Consider the following 18,977-nt stretch of genomic DNA (forward strand, 5'->3'; position numbering starts at 1 on the left):
GGAAGTTACTAAAGCATTCTCCATTACCTCTTATTCCCAATTCTTCCAAATCCAGGTCTCTGAATACCTCCTGTAAACACGCTGTGAAGAGCATTGCAGAGGTCGTATCTCCCGGCCTGACGCCTTTCTTTATTGATATTTTGTTGCTTTCTTAATCGAGGACTTCAGTTGCTGGTTCTAGCTGTAGGGCTAGAGGCTTTCATACATTGGCGCTTCTTCATCAGACGAAAGATCTGAGCATGTAGCGCCAATGGATGAAAGCCTCTAACCCTACAGCTAGAGTAGAACTGGTATAACTTTCCAAGTTAATCAACAATCGTAAGACAGCTGACATAAGGAAGTGTAATATGGATAGAATTGAACGTGCTCTCAGGAACAAAGGAAGTTTAAAAGCAGTGAAGAAGAAACTAGGAATAGGCAAGAATCGGATGTGTGCGTTAAGAGACAAAGCCAGCAATATCATTACTGATATGGATCAGATAGTTCAAATGGCTGAGGAGTTCTGTACAGGTTTGTACAGAACCAGTGGCACCCACGATGATAGTGGAAGAGAGAATAGTCTAGAGGAATTCGAAATCCCACAAGTACCGCAGGAAGAACTAAAGAAAGCCTTCGGAGCTAAGCAACGAGTGAAAGCAGCTGCGGAGGATCAGGTAACAGCAGATTTGTTGAAGGATGTTGGGCAGATTGTTCTAGAAAACTGGCTACCCTCTTTACGCAATGCCTCATGACTTCGAGCGTTTCGGAATCTTGGAAGAACGCTCACATCATCCTAATCCATAAGGTAGGGGAAGCCAAAGACGAAAAATTATAGACCAATCAGCCTACTGTCCCTTGTCTACAAAGTATTTACTAAGGTAATCACAAAGAATCAGGAACACCTTAGACTTCTGTCAACCAAAGGACCAGGCTGGATTCCGTAAAGGCAACTCAACAATAGACCATATTCACACAATCAATCAGGTGATAGAGAAATGTGCAGAATATAACCAACCCTTATATATAGCTTTCATTTACGAGAAAGCATTTGATTCAGTCGAAACCTCAGCAGTCATGGAGGCATTAAGGAACCGAGTGTGAGAAAAGCCGTATGTAAAAATACTGAAAGGTATCTATAACGGCTGCACAGCCACCGTAGTTCTCCACAGAGAAAGCAACAAAATTCCAATAACGAAAGAAGTCAGGCAGGGACATACGATCTCTTCAATGCTATTCACAGCGTGTTTACAGAAAGTATTCAGAGACCTGGATTGGGAAAAATTGGGGATAAAATTTAAGGGAGAATACCTTAGTAACATGCGATTCGCTGATATTGCCTTGCTTAGTAACTCAGGGGACCAATTGCAATGCATGCTCACTGAACAGCAGAGACAAAGCAGAAGCGTAGGTCTAAAAATAATCTGCAGAAAACTAAATTAATGTTTAACACTCTCGGAAGAGAACCGCAGTTTATCATAGGCAGCGAGGCACTGGATGTGGTAAGGGAATACATCTGCTTAGGACAGTTAGTAGCCGCAGATCCGGATTATGAGACTGAAATAATCAGAAGAATAAGAATGGGCTAGTGTGCGTTTGGCAGGCATTCTCAGATCATGAACAGCAGGTTGCCATTATCCCTCAAGAGAAAAGTGTACATCGGCTGTGTCTTACCATTACTCACGTACGGGGCAGAAACCTGGAGGCTTACGAAAAGGGTTCTACTTAGTTTGAGGACGACGCAACCAGCTATGGAAAGACAAATGATGGGTGTAACGTTAAGGCAGAAGAAAAAAGCTGATTGGGTGAGGCAACAAACGCGAGTTAATGACATCTTAGTTGAAATCAAGAAGAAGAAATGGACACGGACGGGACACGTAATGAAGAGAGAAGATAACCGATGGTCATTAAGGGTCACGGACTGTATTCCAAGGGAAGGGAAGCGTAGCAGGGGACGGAAGAAAGTTACATGGGCGTATGAGATTAGGAAGTTTGCAGGGATAACATGGCCACAATTTGTACATGACCGGGGCAGTTGGAGAAGTATGGGAAAAGCCTTTGCCCTGCAGTGGGCGCAACCAGGTTGACGATGATGATGATTATGACGATGGTTGCAGTGGAGCATATATAGATATTTTTCAGTATTTGTACATACGGCTCGTCCACGCCCCGATTCCGGAATGCTTCCACGACTGCTTAGGTTTCAACTGCGTCAAACGCTTTCTCCTACTCAATGAACGCTATATGTAAGGGTTGGTTGTATTCAGCACATTTCTCTATCACCTGATTGATAGTGTGAATATAGTGTATTGTTGAGTAGCGTTTACGGAATCCTGCCTGGTCCTTTGGTTGACAGAAGTCTAACGTGTTCCTGATCCAATTTTCGATTACATTAGTAAATACTTTGTAGTTACCGGACCGTAAACTGATTGGTATATAATTTTTCAAGTCATTAACGTCCCCTTTCTTATGGATTAGGATTATGTGAGCGTTCTTCCAAGATGCCGGCATGCTCGAAGTCATGAGGCATTGCGTATACAGGGTGGCCAGTTTTTCTAGAACAATCTGCCGGCCATCCTTTAACGAATCTGCTGTTACCTTATCCTCCCCAGCTGCCTTCCCTCTTTGTATAGCTCCCAATGCTTTCTTTACTTCTTCCGGTTGTACTTGTGGGATTTAAAATTCCTCTAGACTATTCGCTCTTCGATTATCATCGTGGGTGCTAGTGGTATTGTATAAATATCTGTAAAACCCTTCAACCACTTGAACTACCTCATCAATATAAGTAATGATATTGCCGGCTTTGTCTCTTAACGCATACGTATGATTCTTCCCTATTCATATTCTCTTCACTGCTTTTAGGCTTCATCCGTTCCTTAGAGCATGTTCAATTCTATCCATATTATACTTCGTTATGTTAGCTGCCTTACGCTTGTTGACATACTTGAAAAGTTCTGCCAGTTCTATTCTAGCTCTAGGGTTAGAGGCTTCCATACATTGACATTTCTTAAAGGGAAAATGATTTCCCTTTATTCATTACTTCTCTCCACCTTGCGGGTTTCCGCAGAACTACTACGTCATTGACATTTCTTGATCAGATCTTTCGTCCTGTGCGATACCCTACTAGCATCCTATCTAACGGAGTGACCCCCGTCTTCTATTGCAGAATCCCTGATGATTCCCATGGGATTGTCGTTCGTATCTTCAACACTAAGGTCCTCTTCCTGAGGTAAGGCCGAATACCTGTTCTATAGCTTGATCTAGAATTTCTCTATTTTCCTCTTACCGCTAGTTCATTGATCAGCTTCTTATGTAGCAGTTTCTCCCGTTCCCTCTTCAAGTCTAGGCTAATTCGAGTTCTTTCCATCCTGTGCTCACTGCAGCGTACCTTGCCAAGCACGTCCACATCATGGATGATGCCATGGTTAGCGCACATTATGACGTCTATTTCATTTCTATTCTCACCATTGGGGCGCCTCCACGTCCACTTTCGTCTATCCCACTTGCGGAAGAAGGTATTCATTATCCGCATATTATTCTGTTCGTCAAACTCTAGTAATAACTCTCCCCTGCTATTCCTTAAGCCTATTCCACATTCCCCCACTGATTTGCCTCCAGCTTGCTTCTTGCCTACCCTGGCTATAAAGTCGCTTATCAGTAGAGGGTTTTGCCTTTGCCTATCATTGTTTCCACGTCTTCATAGAAGCTCTCGACTTCCTGTTCATCATGACTGAATGTAGGGTCGTAGACCTGTATTACCTTCAATTTTAGCGCTTTTTGAGTTACACAACAAGATCTGCCACCCTCTCGTTATTGTTATAGAATTCCTGTGTGTTACTGGCTATATCCTTATTAATCAGGAATCCAGCTCCTAGTTCTCGTCTCTCCGCTAAGCCCCGGTAGCACAGGACGTGCCGCTTTTTAGCACTGTATGTGCTTCTTTTGTCCTCCTAACTTCAATGAGTCCTATTATATCCCATTTACTGCCCTCTAATTCCTCCAATAGCACTGCTAGACTCGCCTCACTAGATAGCGTTCTAACGTTAAACGTTGCCAGGTTCATATTCCAATGGCGGCCTGTCCGGAACCAGTGATTCTTAGCACCCTCCACTGCATCGCAGGTCTGACCGGCGCCGTGGTCAGTTGCTTCGCAGCTGCTGGGCACTGAGGGCCGGGGTTTTATTGTTGTATTCATGTAGGAGGTTGTGGCCAATTACTGCACCAGGGTGGCCAACTCTTCTCCGGTGAGGAAGTGTGTTGCTGGTTCTTGTCACCGGTACCAGGCCGTACCCCAGGCCTGTTTATTCAATCAACACAAGGATTTTTACTTTAATCCGAAGGAAAATTGCGCGGCACCGGGATTGGAACCCCGGTCCTCTAGGACGCGAGGTGGATGTTCTACCACTCCACCGCTGCACCTCGTGGTTCAGTGGGTGTCACAGCCTGCGTCCCGCGTATGTAGCAGCGAAAGGGCTCCAAAATTCGCATTGGCTGCGAAACCACGCCACGAGCATTCCTCTACCGAGCGGGCGAACGGGAACACTTGGTGCCGCAGTAGCGTGCCAGGAGCAGCGTTAAGGCAGAGGGCGTCGCCGCCACTTCAAATCACCTTACTCTCCAAAGCCTCCGTTATTCAAGCGCTCCTTGTCCACGCAAGCTGTCCCCTGCATTCTAACTGTGCTTCGGTAAGGCGAAATCAAAACGCGCCGAGCTTCACAGCGCGCTCTGTTGCCCGCGAAGATTAATGAGTCGGAGGACCACTCATTGTCGTTTAGTTGAACATCAACGTTTTACTTTTACCAGCTAATAAGAAGAGTGCTGATGTCCTCAGGTTTTTTTTAGTTCAACCAATAATTATCGACATTTTCATCGGTTTGTTTGATTCCTTCCGATATATTGTGCAAGAAATAAATAAGCACGTCCGAGCGCAATATCATGCAAGGAATTCAGTTGGGCTACACACGGGTAATTGTTAAAGAGTATGGTAAAGATATATTTCTTTTCCTAGTTGAATAAAAAATAATTTAAAAGTATCATGCGTCTTTCTCGCATCTTTGGTCCATGCCTTGCGTTTGTTTGGCCCCACTGTTCTGTCGCTCCTCGAGACAGCTTGAACTTACAATGCGAATATGGAGATGCCGAACTGCGTCTTTTGCCCCTTGGCCGCCATGGATTGAAAGGTCGCGAACTTTCCCTTGGACGTCTCACCCGGTCTCTCGAAGGGCTTTCCCAGCGATTCGTAGAACGTGAAGTCGCAGACCCCGTCTTTTGGCGTCTCCATCTCGCCATCGCTGGCCACGGTGCAGATGAAGGCGTTATGTTGCGGTGGCTTGTCAACTAAAGCTGCACAGAGCGGGACGTGGCATACAGAAAGTCTACTCATGCGCTATGATAGCGTGTGACCACGTCAGAGAGCAAATAGGGCCATTGGACTCTGACACACGTAATAAAACATGCAGCACAAGAAAGGAACTCTGCAAATACATACCTATGTATTCCGTGATTAAGAAGAAAGAAGTATAAACCCATGTAGTGCAACGAAATTGTGAACTTGAGCTAAAGGCTGTGTTGGTGACTTTGTTACTCAATTTTCCACAAAGTCGCGAATTACGAGCCCAAAATGTCTCTATCGGATTACATTCTTGTATTTTCCCACGTCCAGGGCTTAACAGAACAACACCAATGGCACTTCGTAACAACGGCGCGTGAACAAATTCCATATTGAGCAACAATCAGGGTTGTGATACCGACCTAGCTCGCTTTTTTTCAATGTTCCTTGCTGTCTATCTTATATGTTTCAGTTCTGCACTTGTGAATTGGCGATCATAACCTTAAAATTGCAGAGAAGTCCGATTTTCTAAAAAAATACGATATCGATGTTGTGCCTTTGCCGCCCCGCCAGCTACATGGCTAAAAAAATGTCATTCGTTTTACTCTGGCAATAGCGGCAAATGAAACAGAATATATCCCAGCCCCGTCTGCCTAAATTGAAGGCGAAGCAGTTCATACACCCAAATCTCTACCAGTGTAATTTACTAAAGCTTCCTGCCAAACGTCAATAAGACTATATAAAGGCAACTGTCTCATTAAAGTGACTAAAAGCTTGATATACTAAGAAATCTTTTCCCTAAATTCCTAGATCTGCCACAGCCGTTTGATTTAGGTCTGAATATGCCGAACGAAACGCACAGCAATGTAATCGTATTTAAGTAATTGGCTTTCTCTGGATACGCGGAATTCGTTGGAACTGGTGTATTTTTTTTTACAAATTATGAATGCGTTTTGTACCAAATCAAGAACTTAACACGCTAACACATAGAGTCCACCCTTTTTAATGTCATTCTTGGTTCATGAATGTATAACCAAGTGGTGCCAGTTAAATTTTACTAATATGTCTGCCTTTTTTACCTTAAATTACATTTCGAATGTGGTATGTCGTATCTAGCGCAAATATTCTCTTGAGCTGGAAAAGCAGGTAGCTGGATAAGCAAATAAGCAGCCAAGAAGTCAACGTTCAGAGTGATTCATTTACAAAAGTTGCGAATAAAATATTTTGCCGATTACCTTAGTATATATTTTAATATTTATGAATTAAAGCGAGCGTATCCTCAACAAACATTCACTCGGGGAATTTTTTTAACTAGCCCGAGTTTTGATGTTAGCGCGTTTAACTTTGGGAAGAACTTCAATAATTGATCCAATAATTGTATTAAAAAAGCGCCTTGTTATGAAGGGCATCCGAAAATTAAGTGAACATTCCATTGAAAGATATCTGTTCAGTGCAACAAAAGCAGGACACAAGAAGAAACGAAGACGAAGACAAGCGCCTGTCTTCATCTTCATTTCTTCTTCTGTGTGTTTTTGTTGCGCTATACAGATACCTCTCAATGTTGACTGACCAACAAGCCTATATGACCGCCCTCGTTGAATAACCCAAACACGATGGCATCCTGTCGCACATTTCGGGAATGAACACACCAAAACTGACAATCTGGTGTCAAGCTCAGAATTAGTTTCAGTTGAATAGACTGAGCGAACCGAGAAGGGGCAACTTGTAAATTGAATTTGCAATAAATAAACAATGTGGAAGTTAGGCCGAATTTGTAATACAGTAGTGTCTGATTGTAACTTTTCGCGCGTATATTTCCCGCTTTTTAGAGTTGTTATTGTCTAGGATTGAAATTTCGCGTTGATAAAAAGAGGTATGCCGGAAAGACAGCCTCTAAAGGTTCCAACAAAAAATTGTAAGAATGCACGCAGCAGTCGCTGCCTGGTCTTGCCAAGGTACGGCGCAACTTCTTAAATTCTATAGCAGTGAATTTCCTTGATGAGGTTTAAATGGCCATCAAAACGAGGCGTTGAAAATTTATTCAAGGTGTGTACGTATATCAGGCTCCACCTTACTGGAGAAATTTGGTGAACTAATTGGTGAACTAATATGGTGAAATAATTTGGGTCTAAAATAAGGAAAGGGGGGGGGGGGTAGGAGACGAGTGTGGCATCACAAGCATAAGGAGAACACCTATGTCCGTGTTCTACCTGTGTCAAATTGTTTTCGGTCCACTTCCACTTCCATATGCGGTGAGCAGCCGGTCAAAGGATAATTTTGTATGTATTTGCTGGCTTTGTTCGTGCTTGGAAAAATACTTTTATGTTGCAGCTATAGAGCAACAAAAATGGCCAGTCTTAGCTTGGTTAAGCCAAGAATGCGTTGCATATTGCGCGGTCTTTTTTTTTTGAGAGTGAGGTATGGATGGATGGATGGAAGGTAGGAGCGTCCCCTTTGAAACGGGGCGATGGCAGTTGCCACCATGCTCAGATTTTTTTTGCCTTTTTATTTTTATCAATGTTGTGTGTTATTGAATTTCTCGATTTTCTTTAAATACGTCTTCCTACCCTTTTAACCTTATGTCACCTCTCTGCTTTTGAGCCACCAATCCTCCAATCGCCTTTTGCTAATTTCCACCGCACATTTATTTACATGACTATCATTATCTCTGAACCCTAGGGCCTCAGGAAGGGTGACTGTGGCCGCATCGACATCGGGATTGATACCATCAAATTTTAGTATAAGGTGTTCCATTGTTTCTACATATTTACCACACACAGTACATGTGTCTTCTTCTTCGTTAAATTTCTTTTTATAGCTCCGTGTTCTAAGACATCCTGATCTAGCTTCAATGAGTAGGGTACTGCCTCTTGAGTTATCATAAAACGCTTCCTTCCTGATCTGCTGTTTCCAGTATCGATATAGTTCTACACTATGCTTCTTTTCCATTGAATATATCCAATTTTTACCTTCCGCATGTTTAACCTGTCGTTTAGTGCTCTGTTCTTTTTCGTCCTCGTGTCTGGCATACTTACTGGTTAGCTTCCTAGTTCTTTTACGCCATTGTGAGTCAACGCTCTTTCTGTATAGGTATTTAAACACCTTAGCTGCCCACCTGTTATCATCCAATTTCCTCAGACGTTTTTCGTATAGGATTTTACTCTGAGCTTCCCGTGCTTCGAATGATGCCCAGCCCATATCTCCCTGTACTGCTTCGTTTGTAGTTTTCCCGTGGGCACCTAGTGCTAACCTTCCCACAGCTCTCTGATTTACTTCTAGCCTCGACTGAACCTCTGCCCTTAAACACAGGACCGCATTCCCGAATTTAAGCCCCGGCACCATTACTCCCTTCCAAATGCCTCTCAGTACCTCACACCTGTTGTAACCCCACAATGCCTTATGTTTCATTATCCCGGCATCTCTTCGCCCTTTTGCTATTAGAGACTGTTCGTGCTTTTCCGTGTACATCTGCCCTTTGTTTATCCATACCCCGAGATACTTGTGTTCGGTCACTCGGGGTATTTCGTGGCCTTGTATTGTAAGCTCCTGATCAGTTGTATCGTTGAAAAACATCCCACCGGACTTAGCTGCACTAAAACTGAAACCTAAACTGTCTCCTCCGTCCCCACAGTAATTAACCAGAGTTTGCAAACCTTCCTGGCTATCTGCTAACAGTACAATATCGTCCGCATACATTAAACCCGGTAGTCGTTGCTCAACAACCTTTTCGCCTAACCTGTACGACAGACTATACCCTAGATTGCTTCGTTGTAACTTTCTTTCCATGCTTATCATATAAAGCATGAACAGCAGCGGTGATAGAGGACAACCTTGCCTTAATCCTTTGTGAGCCTCGACAGTTGTGGTGCTCTTGATTCCTTCCCATGTTATTTAAACATTATTTTCTCGATATAGTTCCTGTAGAAAATCAATTACCTCATTACCGATACCTTCAGCTTTTAATATGTCCCGCAGGAGTTCCCTGTTCACATTGTCGTATGCACCACTTATGTCCAGGAAGGCTAAATACAGAGGTCTATTTTCCGCCTTAGCTATTTCTATGCACTGGGTAAGCACGAACAGGCTGTCATCTAAGCGCCTACCACTTCTGAACCCGTTCTGAAGTTCTCCAAGTATTCTATTACTTTCTACCCATGACTGAATTTTTAATTTCACCGCCTGCATCGCCAGCCTATATATAACTGATGTTATCGTAATTGGTCGGAAAGATTTTATGTTCTTCTTATCACCTTTCCCTTTATAAATCAAATTCATTTTACTCTGTTTCCAGCTGTGCGGAATTTGCATATTTCTTATGACTGCCTCCAATGTTTTTATCAGCGTTTCCTCGCTTCTTGGGCCAAGTTCATTAACTAACTTGATTGGAATTTCGTCTATCCCCGCGGACGTGCACTTTGGAACATTTGCTTCCGCCTTTTTGCAGTTAAGATTGGTCAATTCTAATCTGTTTTCTATTATGCCATTCTGTGTTGCTCCATCACTTGGGGCGATTACCCTATCGTCTTTCCTAAATGACTCTGCTATAACTGAACCAATGTAGTTCACAGCGTCATCTCCCTCTAAACTATTTCCTTCGGCATCGTGAATCTGCTCCTCTTTTGTGTGATTAGCTTTACCCAGCCAGCTTATATGGTTCCAGAATTTTCTTGAACCCCTTTAGTTGCATCGCGAACTTCAGCCAGCCAGCGCTCAGAGGACTGCTTTATTTTAGCCTGGACGAGGACCTGCACTTGTTGTTTCTTTTGTCGATAATATTTCCATTTTTGGCCTATTTCCTTTTCAGATAACTGCGCCCTCTTTGCTTCTCTGTGTTCTCGAGATGCCCACCGTCGTTGTTCCATGGCCTCTCTAATTTCCTTACTGCACCAACTTCGTGGCTTCCCTTTTCCTCTCCAGCGCTTTACTCGTTTTACCTCTTTTATTTTTGCACTAATGAGTAGCTCGAACTGATTATAATCCCACCTTTCCATGGGATGTTTCTTTATTGATTCCTCTATGCAAGCCGCTATTTGCGCTATTTGCGCGTCATTTTATTTTGCGTACTCTTTTTGGCTTCGCTGCATTTCTCTTTTGAGTAGGGCTCCCAACTGTAGACTCATACGCTTATGATCACTTCCGAGGCTGTACTTCCCCTCTTCGTCTATTTCCATTATTGCTAGCTTGCTATACAATCCCTGCGACATTAAGCAGTAGTCAATGGTCGTTTGTCTGTTATGGGACTCCCACGTGATTTGTCCCTCACACTTAATCTAGCATCAACTTCCCATTACAATCTGTGTATCCATCCAGATCCTCAATGTGGCCATTCATGTCACCCAGCAGACAAATATCGGCACCTTCTCCCAACTGCTTTATATCGTTATCGAATCACTTCACTAGATCTTTGTTCTCTTGCCTGTATTTGTCCCCTGTCCCTAAATAAACTACTCCTAGCCATGCCTTTTTACCGGCAATTGTACCTGAGCCAGACATGTTCTTTGAAAGTTAACTTTATTCTTTGCCAATTTGGTCCTTGGTGTACGAGCATACCTAGTCCTCCTCCCTTCCTCTCCGATGTTGTTCTATTGCTCCCTTCCCAGACGTAGCCTTCAATAAGCCGTGGGTCTTCTAGATCCCTGAGGTGTGTTTCGCATAGCACGTATACACCTACTTCTTCGTCCTTTAACTGCTGTTCTATTTCTAACCACCTCGCTCTCTTTCTAACGCCTTGCATGTTTATGTACCTGATCCTGGTGTTAAATGTATTTGTAGTTTTCTTCCTGGACCTCCTAGTGGCCATTTTATCGGCATCAGCCTCTATTGTTGCACTTTCTACACTGTTTCTACCTACCCCTACGCCCTGAGGTGCAGTGGACCCCCTAACACAGCTACTGCCTGACCTGCCAGGCGCCAACCGATCTCGGCTCCTAGCCTTCCATTAAAGTGGATGCCATCTCGTGTAAAGCCTCCGCCAAAGCCTGCTCTATGCACTTCTCTGTTTATGTCTGCCACTTCAAATCCTTTCTCCTGGCTTAACTTTCTTATTTCACAATTTACAGCCACAACGTCCTTGGCAATTGCTCCGTTCCTTCCTTGCACCTCCGGCACTGTGCATACCACGATCTGGAATTGCTGTGCTATCGCCCTTAAATCGTCAACTCCCTCCGCTAATCTTTCCACTACTTTTGCAGCTTCACCATTCAACACATCATTTAGCCCCGCCGCTACCACTACCAAATTGCGTTCTGCAACATTCTCAGAAAGCTCGCTTTTTGTTTCTCTCAGTACTGCGTCCATTGTCCTGCCTGGGAACGTCCCGACTGCTACCCGCTTATCACCCTTTGCACGCTCCATTGTAGCTCTTTTGCACCTCCTCATATTTCAATCACCACCGATAAGTACTAGGGCATTCTTTCCCTCCCTCCTAACTTCCACGTTGTGCTTGTCATTGACTATGAGCTCATTCCTTGGGGTTAGCTTGTTCCCCTTCTCTCCTTGCGCTCGCTGGCGCCCCTGTGGCTGCAGCATCGCCTCCCGCGGGGCGTCTTGCGCTGCTTCGCTATAACTACGCTGATTCACCGGCGGCGAGCTGACTACCGTTTGCTCTGCCACCCTGCCCCCGACTTCGCATGTAGGGTCTACCCTACTTTCTGTGCTTTTCCCACCGGATTGGTGTCCCGACCCATCATTCTCCGCTGCACGCGTCTCAAGCGCATCGAGACGCCTATGCAGTTCTGCTCTCCTTTCCTTCTCTTCTCCATGCTCGGCCACGGTTCTTAATAATTGCGCGGCCTGCACCGCTTCCACCATGACCAACTCGGCGACCTTCGCATGCAAAGCTAACTGCCTCTCCCGCTCCTCCCTCAGGTCTGCTTTCAGCTCCTCGAACTTGGCTGTCCAATTTCCGTCCAGTTTTTGGACTGCTTCCCCGACCCCTTCGCACAGCCTGCACGTAAAGCTAGACTCCTCCGCGTCTGCTAAGCTCTGGAATCTGGTCTCGTCGAGGGAGCACCAGCGCAGGCACTCGTCGCACTGCACTTGCTCCGCGTCCCCCGGGGCCTTCCCATTCTTTGGCTTCATCGCTAGGCCTGCGTCCTTAGGCTCAACGAGCACGTCCGCCAAATCACTTCGAAGAGCTAGCTGAGATAGTTAAATAGGCCTATCAAATAGGTCCCGCCTAGCACCTAGGCCTAACGAGGAAAACCGCCAGACCTAGACAAAGCCGGTACGTTTACCACGCTTACCACGAATTCAAAATTTGCGCTCCTGCTTCATGCAAAATAAAACACTTCAAAAATATCAGCTAATAAGAAGAAAAAAGAGTACTTAGCTACGAACGAATTCGCTGAAGCCGCGACACAGGAGCGTCCGCACGCCCAATTAGTATTTAAATGCAAAAAAACAGCAAATAAAAACAGAAGCAAGCTCAAAGCATGCACAAAAACCTATGATTTTGTCGTCGCCATGGAGCCCCGAAAAGCATGTCCATCCACCACAAAATCCAAATCCAACTCCAAATCCAACTCGATCAAATCGACAACGAACACACCACGGCGAGGTGTCATGCGCCGGCGCAGCGCCCCTAGCGGAAGGAGTGGGAGTCAGGTGGTGGCTTCGGCCGCGCGCGACCGCGCGAGTTGGGGCCCAGCTTTTCCTCCGGCTGTCATGAAGTCACGTCACGTGGTTGCGCTCAAGGCCAATGGTGGCTGCCCGGCCGCGCCCAAGGGCTGAACTGAGCGATTGCAATATGCAACGCATAAAAAGCTGTATCCGGATATTTTCATGTTGTTCTGCAACTTTATCATTGAGGCACTTATTCTAAATATAATATTTGGGAAGCTGAAAAATTCAGAAAAAACTAAGTAATTAGGTGGTATGTAATATAGTATAGCCTGAGTATCTCGAAGCGACGGAAAACAACACTGCCATGGTTCTGTCCAGCTACATGGTACTCGCAAATGTTTTTTAAAATCTTGGTGTATAATAATTGCAACACCCTGTGCATGTAGATGTGCGTTACCACCGATCCATGGTCATACCTTTAGGAAGTAAAAGTTGCTTTTTCGTATGTCGGAGCACAATATATATATCAGGCCCCTCGGTTAACCCCCGTTCTTCTAGTTCATTGCATAACAGGTTTTCGAATCCGGCAACATCGATGCCTTCAGGTAGCACGTGCGGATTTATTGACCCGTTGCCTTCACCCCAAACCATCACGTACTGGTGAGGCCTGCGGAAGAAAGGAAGTTGCATATCCGCCGCCAAGGTTTGTGAGTGGTGGCACTGGTTGACACTCCCAGGGTTAGTTCTAGTAGTAACGCATATATACCCCACCAATTGGATGGGAAGGCGGCGGCGGCGGTAGCTCAATTGGTAGAGCATCGCACAAGTAATACGATGACGTGGGAGCGTTCCCCACCTGCAGCAAGTTGTTTTTATCCACTTTCAACTCCACTAATTTAAAATTTCCATAGTTTATTATTAAGAAGAAGTAATTTCAACTGTGTTGTCCGAGTCTTTGTTTGTTGGCTTCTTATGACTATATATATATATATATATGTGTGTATGTATATATATATATATATATATATATATATATATATATATATATATATATATATATATATATATATATATATATATATATATATATATATATATATATATATATATATATATATGCGCCTGCATATGCGCCTCAAGGGGGCGAGTGGAAAACCAATAAATTCAGTTCCCTGGACCCTGCCACTGAAGTGGTCATTCGGAGTGACCTATTGCCCTTCCTGAAATACGCACGTGCTGACTTGATGTCAGTTGTCTGTTAAACGTTCAAATATTGGACCACAAGGAGGCTATTTAACTCGACTCCCTAAATCTAAGCCCATGGGCGCACTTGCTTTGCGAATCCCATGCATATATTCTTTTTTGGAACTATTTTTTCCTTTTTTTCGCACCGTAGCTGGACCACAAAGCTGCCGGAATGGGCCGTGCCTTGCATATTTGTACTGTGACACTGTGTTTCTTTCTACAAGTTGCCGCTCTTCTGTCTTCCTTCTGGGCCCCTTCTCTATTGTGCCCCCCGACACCCGCTCCCGCTACAACGGCAGCCCACGCACTGGAGCTGCGGAGCGACCGCTTTCTCCCTCCTTGCCTCGGGTGCACGGGAACCTGGCTGCCGCTACTTCCCGCCCCCCTCCCTCTCCGTCTTACGTCTCCCTCCTCCCGAGTGTTTTTTTCTTTTTCTTTCCGTTTTCTTTCTCTCTTCCTTTTTACTTTTTTTTTCCTCACACACCTCCTTGCTCTAGATACATGTGACTCCGCCTTCCTCTTGCCCTGCATAGCTACCAAAGGCCGCTGTAAATCTGCCAAGGCGCCGAAAATCAATCACTGTCACAACTGTTCCTCTCGGTTTGATGTATGTAAGAACGACCGGGTACCCGGTCTGGTGTCTTCCCTACCACGGCCGAACTGCCATTTTTTTGTAAACCCTGACGAAGATCGGTCCACCGATCGAAACTGTCGAAATTAAATACTTGTTCTGTTTACCTTGTAGCACCACTCAAGTTCTTTACGTTTGAAAGGTAGCCTGAAGAAACCCTCTTTGCCTACTATATATATATATATATATATATATATATATATATATATATATATATATATATATATATATATATGTGTGTGTGTGTGTGTGTGTGTGTGTGTGTGTGTGTGTGTGTGTCTGTTTGTGTGTGTGTGTGTGTTTAGGTATATACTGCTAACATGGATTAGGACACGTACGTGCAAGCGTGGTGGGTGGTGTCGTCGACTGTGGTGTTGTAGTAACAGCCGGCGTAGTAGGAGGCGGTTTGGTTGTTGTGGGCTTTCGCGTGGTTGGCGTCGTAGGTGCTGGAGTTGGTGGCGCTGGGGTGATCTTCAGTGTGGTAGGTAGCTGTGATGGCACCCCTTTGTACGGCGTTGGTATAATCTCCTGCTCCCTAGTAACAGGATGCTGTACTCCGGCTGATGTCACAGGAGTTGGTGCCTGCAGGGGATGCCAGTTTCCAGGTGAAATTGTTAATAAAGATCCTCACCACCACCACGCAAACCATTTTTATAATCACTTTATTTCCATGTGCCGTAGGAAGAAGGCCTCTCTCAGAAGCCTCCGGTTTCCTTTGTCATATGCAAACACACAATATGTCATTTAGGCCTGCGAATGTTTTGATTTTTATGACACCATATACTTTGCAATCATCTAAGATGGCGCGTCCCTACTCTACGTACTCATTTCGTAATGCTAATAGACAAGTGAATCATCTTTATACTTATCTCACTTCCTCAACTGTATTGCTTGGTGAAAATGTCAACGAGAATATAGGCTACTATGGCGTGTCTCTTAATACGCACCACTTTTTTGCTTGTCACATAACGGGTTAAATTAGTGACATTCACTTATTGGCCTTGTAATGTGAACTGACTTGACTAAGAGTAGCACACGGAAAGTATACAAACAGCGGTTACATGCTTCATAAAGTATGCTGTGTGCTGCGTGGCCCTTCAAACACCACTATTTGTGAAAGGAGGCAACAATGGAAGCATTTCACATCTTCATCAGCCAGATGCTACCACAGTATCAAAATGGTGCGACACTGGGATAACAGTGTAAAAGGAATTAAACAACTACGTGAAGAGATGACACGTTGCATGTGTGGTATTACTAAAACAATGTGAACCAACTGTAGTACGCCGTCTACCAAGGCAATTTTGCTTCAATTGATGTCAGAACAGCTTTCACGAAGAAGTTAAAAGTGCAATATATATATATATATATATATATATATATATATATATATATATATATATGTGTGTGTGTGTGTGTGTGTGTGTGTGTGTGTGTTCGTAAGTTAATTTGGCATACTGGGTGTGAACAAAGGCGATTATGGCGCTTTCATTCTTACATATATATATGTAGTACTTGTATATAGACTAGTATACGAGATATATTGTATCAATTTACCGTGCCCACAAGATATTGCAGTCCCTGCTATTAGTGTTCTTCAGTACTATATGAGGTCTATTCGCAATTGTATTTTACTTTTGGTCATGTGCATCTAGCACAAATAGAGGCTGCCAATTCGTCGGTTCATTCAATGACACATTCTCCCCACCAGCGGTCGGTAATGGACATAGCGACTGCGTTGATAATTCAACCTATGATGAGAACCACGTTTTAATTGTTCTCGGGTTTTTAATGGAAGTGACTCTATAAACTGAGTTGCTTTTTCTTCGCCTGATTCTGTTGTGCACACTTACACGCTAACCACCAGTATCACTTTAGATTTATGTAGTCAAAAGCTGCGCAGATTGAGAGGTATTGCTTTGCGAGCCAACTCACCGGCTGTTGCAGAGTGCTTATGACCTCTCCACCTCCGCTGCTATTTCCAGAACTAGGAACTTTGTCGTACGTTGCTTTGGTGTCGCCTCCCATATCGCTATCACCTTCATCACCTTCATAAATACAAGAGAAAGAACACCTCATGTAAGTTGGGTAACGCAACCTTCTCTCCTACTTGATTCCTAATATCGCAACTGAACAGTTTTCGAGGGAAACAGGCCATCAGTTATCCTATTGGGCAGTTATGGAAGGGCGTGTATAGATGACACCTGGTGTCCAGTTAAAACCAGGTGCTTTCCATCAGCTGCCCCGTTCCTTAAAATAAAAAAGCAAACTCCGCTGTGCTGTCTCGACTGCTTGTCCATTCTGTAATAGCTCTTAAAGGACAGTTTAATGTTTTCATCAGTGCTCTAGTAGATTGTTCGTTGGTCATGTGCACCACTGCGCTCTGTTGCCTTTACTGCAACGCACTTAGGGGCGTCATGTCCAGCAACCGGTGAGGAGAAACAGCGAACCATGGGAGCCTGTGGACAGATGCAGCCAACGACGCCTGACGGCAGTGCCTGATGACAAGGCTGCCGTTCGCGTCCTGTCGAGCTCCAGAGGTTGCAGTTATCAAGCATCTGGCAGCCATCTTACAAGCCTCGGACACTGCCCCAATGCGGATTCCTGCTTCTGTATTACGCGTCTTTAACGCAGCCTATAATGATAAATATGTTATCGCTTCTCACGAACGATGGGCTGCGGATGCAGTACTGAGAAAATTTCTTCCCTGTTCAGGACAATTTTCTTGAATGCGTGCGGTATTAGAAGCAATAAGATGCGTTTATTACCCGTGAAGTGCTCAAAAGACGCACCTAGCGGCAATTTCCAGAGGCCTCAGTGGTTTCTGACGGAAGTTCAATGACTCCCGTCATTGCAGATACGATAGGCCGCAACCATCAGTGGGTGGATGGATGGATGGATGGATGGATGGATGGATGGATGGATGGATGGATGGATGGATGGATGGATGGATGGATGGATGGATGGATGGATGGATGGATGGATGGATGGATGGATGGACGGAAGGATGGATAGATGGATGGATGGATGGATGGATGGATGGATGGATGGATGGATGGATGGATGGATGGATGGATGGATGGATGGATGGATGGATGGATGGATGGATGGATGGATGGATGAATGGATGGATGGATGGATGGATGGATGGATGGATGGATGGATGGATGGATGGATGGATGGATGGATGGATGGATGGATGGATGGATGGATGAATGGATGGATGGATGTGATGAGCGTCCCTTTTGGAATGGGTCCGGGGGTTGTGGCACAAGCTCTTGCTATTATATTCCCTAATGTCCCACCTAGGTTGTAAAAGAAAAAAACGAAGAAAAAAAACACTGTGAATTTCGCTTTTGTATAGTATCAGCACCAGTGGCCTGCCTTCTGGTGTCAGTGGGAAGACTCAGATGCACTCTTTTGGCTTGCATGGTTCTGTCCGCGCTTTTACGCGACCACAAATCGCCGAAATAACTAGGCAAAAGGCGAAATAACAATCTAATATACCATTGACGAAGAGATTGGATATTCCTTTAGAGGTCACTAGATTCTCAAGGATGATCGCCGTACAGTGAAGCTGGGATGTGGAGGGGGGGGAGGGGTATTTAGTCGCACAAACCGGCAGCCTACTCACACCGCTGTAAATGTTCATTCATGTTTACTATCGATTCTATCTACAAGCAGCTAGCTTGCCCCGCAATGACTGACCTCAGCCCCACAGTGCTCATCATCATCATCATCAGCCTGGTTACGCCCACTGCAGGGCAAAGGCCTCTCCCATAATTCTCCAACAAGCCCGGTCATGTACTAATTGTGGCCATGCGGTCCCTGCAAACTTCTTAATCTCATCCGCCCACCTAACTTTCTGCCGTCCCCTGCTACGCTTCCCTTCCCTTGGAATCCAGTCCGTAACCCTTAATGACCATCGGTTATCTTCCCTCCTCATTACATGTCCTGCCCATGCCCATTTCTTTTTCTTGATTTCAACTAAGATGTCATGAACTCGCGTTTGTTCCCTCACCCAATCTGCTCTTTTCTTATCGCTTAACGTTACACCTATCATTCTTCTCTCCATAGCTCGTTGCGTCGTCCTCAATTTGAGTAGAACCCTTTTCGTAAGCCTCCAGGTTTCTGCCCTGTAGGTGAGTACTGGTAAGACACAGCTATTATACACTTTTCTCTTGAGGGATAATGGCAACCTGCTGTTCATGATCTGAGAATGCCTGCCAAACG

At 44.7% G+C, this 18,977-nt stretch overlaps 1 protein-coding gene across 11 annotated transcripts in view; it reads right to left on the minus strand.

Annotated features, from left to right (window-relative positions):
* The window catches only part of LOC135914301 (uncharacterized), a 114,777-nt gene that overhangs the window by 66,550 nt on the left and 29,250 nt on the right, over positions 1-18,977 (minus strand). For 10 of the 11 annotated variants that reach the window (XR_010568279.2, XR_011507956.1, XM_065447088.2 and 7 more), the window contains 3 exons: positions 16,680-16,792; positions 15,083-15,326; positions 5,097-5,319 (listed from right to left, as the gene is read on the minus strand). Coding sequence is in view for 9 of the 11 variants with exons in the window: in XM_065447088.2 (XP_065303160.1) it covers positions 5,097-5,319; positions 15,083-15,326; positions 16,680-16,792 (580 nt within the window). In the remaining 2 variants the exon portion in view is untranslated. The remainder of the gene's footprint in view (positions 1-5,096; positions 5,320-15,082; positions 15,327-16,679; positions 16,793-18,977) is intronic. The other variant, XM_065447086.2, reaches the window with a different exon arrangement.

Source organism: Dermacentor albipictus, chromosome 8 (assembly GCF_038994185.2).
Source record: "Dermacentor albipictus isolate Rhodes 1998 colony chromosome 8, USDA_Dalb.pri_finalv2, whole genome shotgun sequence".
Classification (NCBI taxonomy): domain Eukaryota; kingdom Metazoa; phylum Arthropoda; class Arachnida; order Ixodida; family Ixodidae; genus Dermacentor; species Dermacentor albipictus.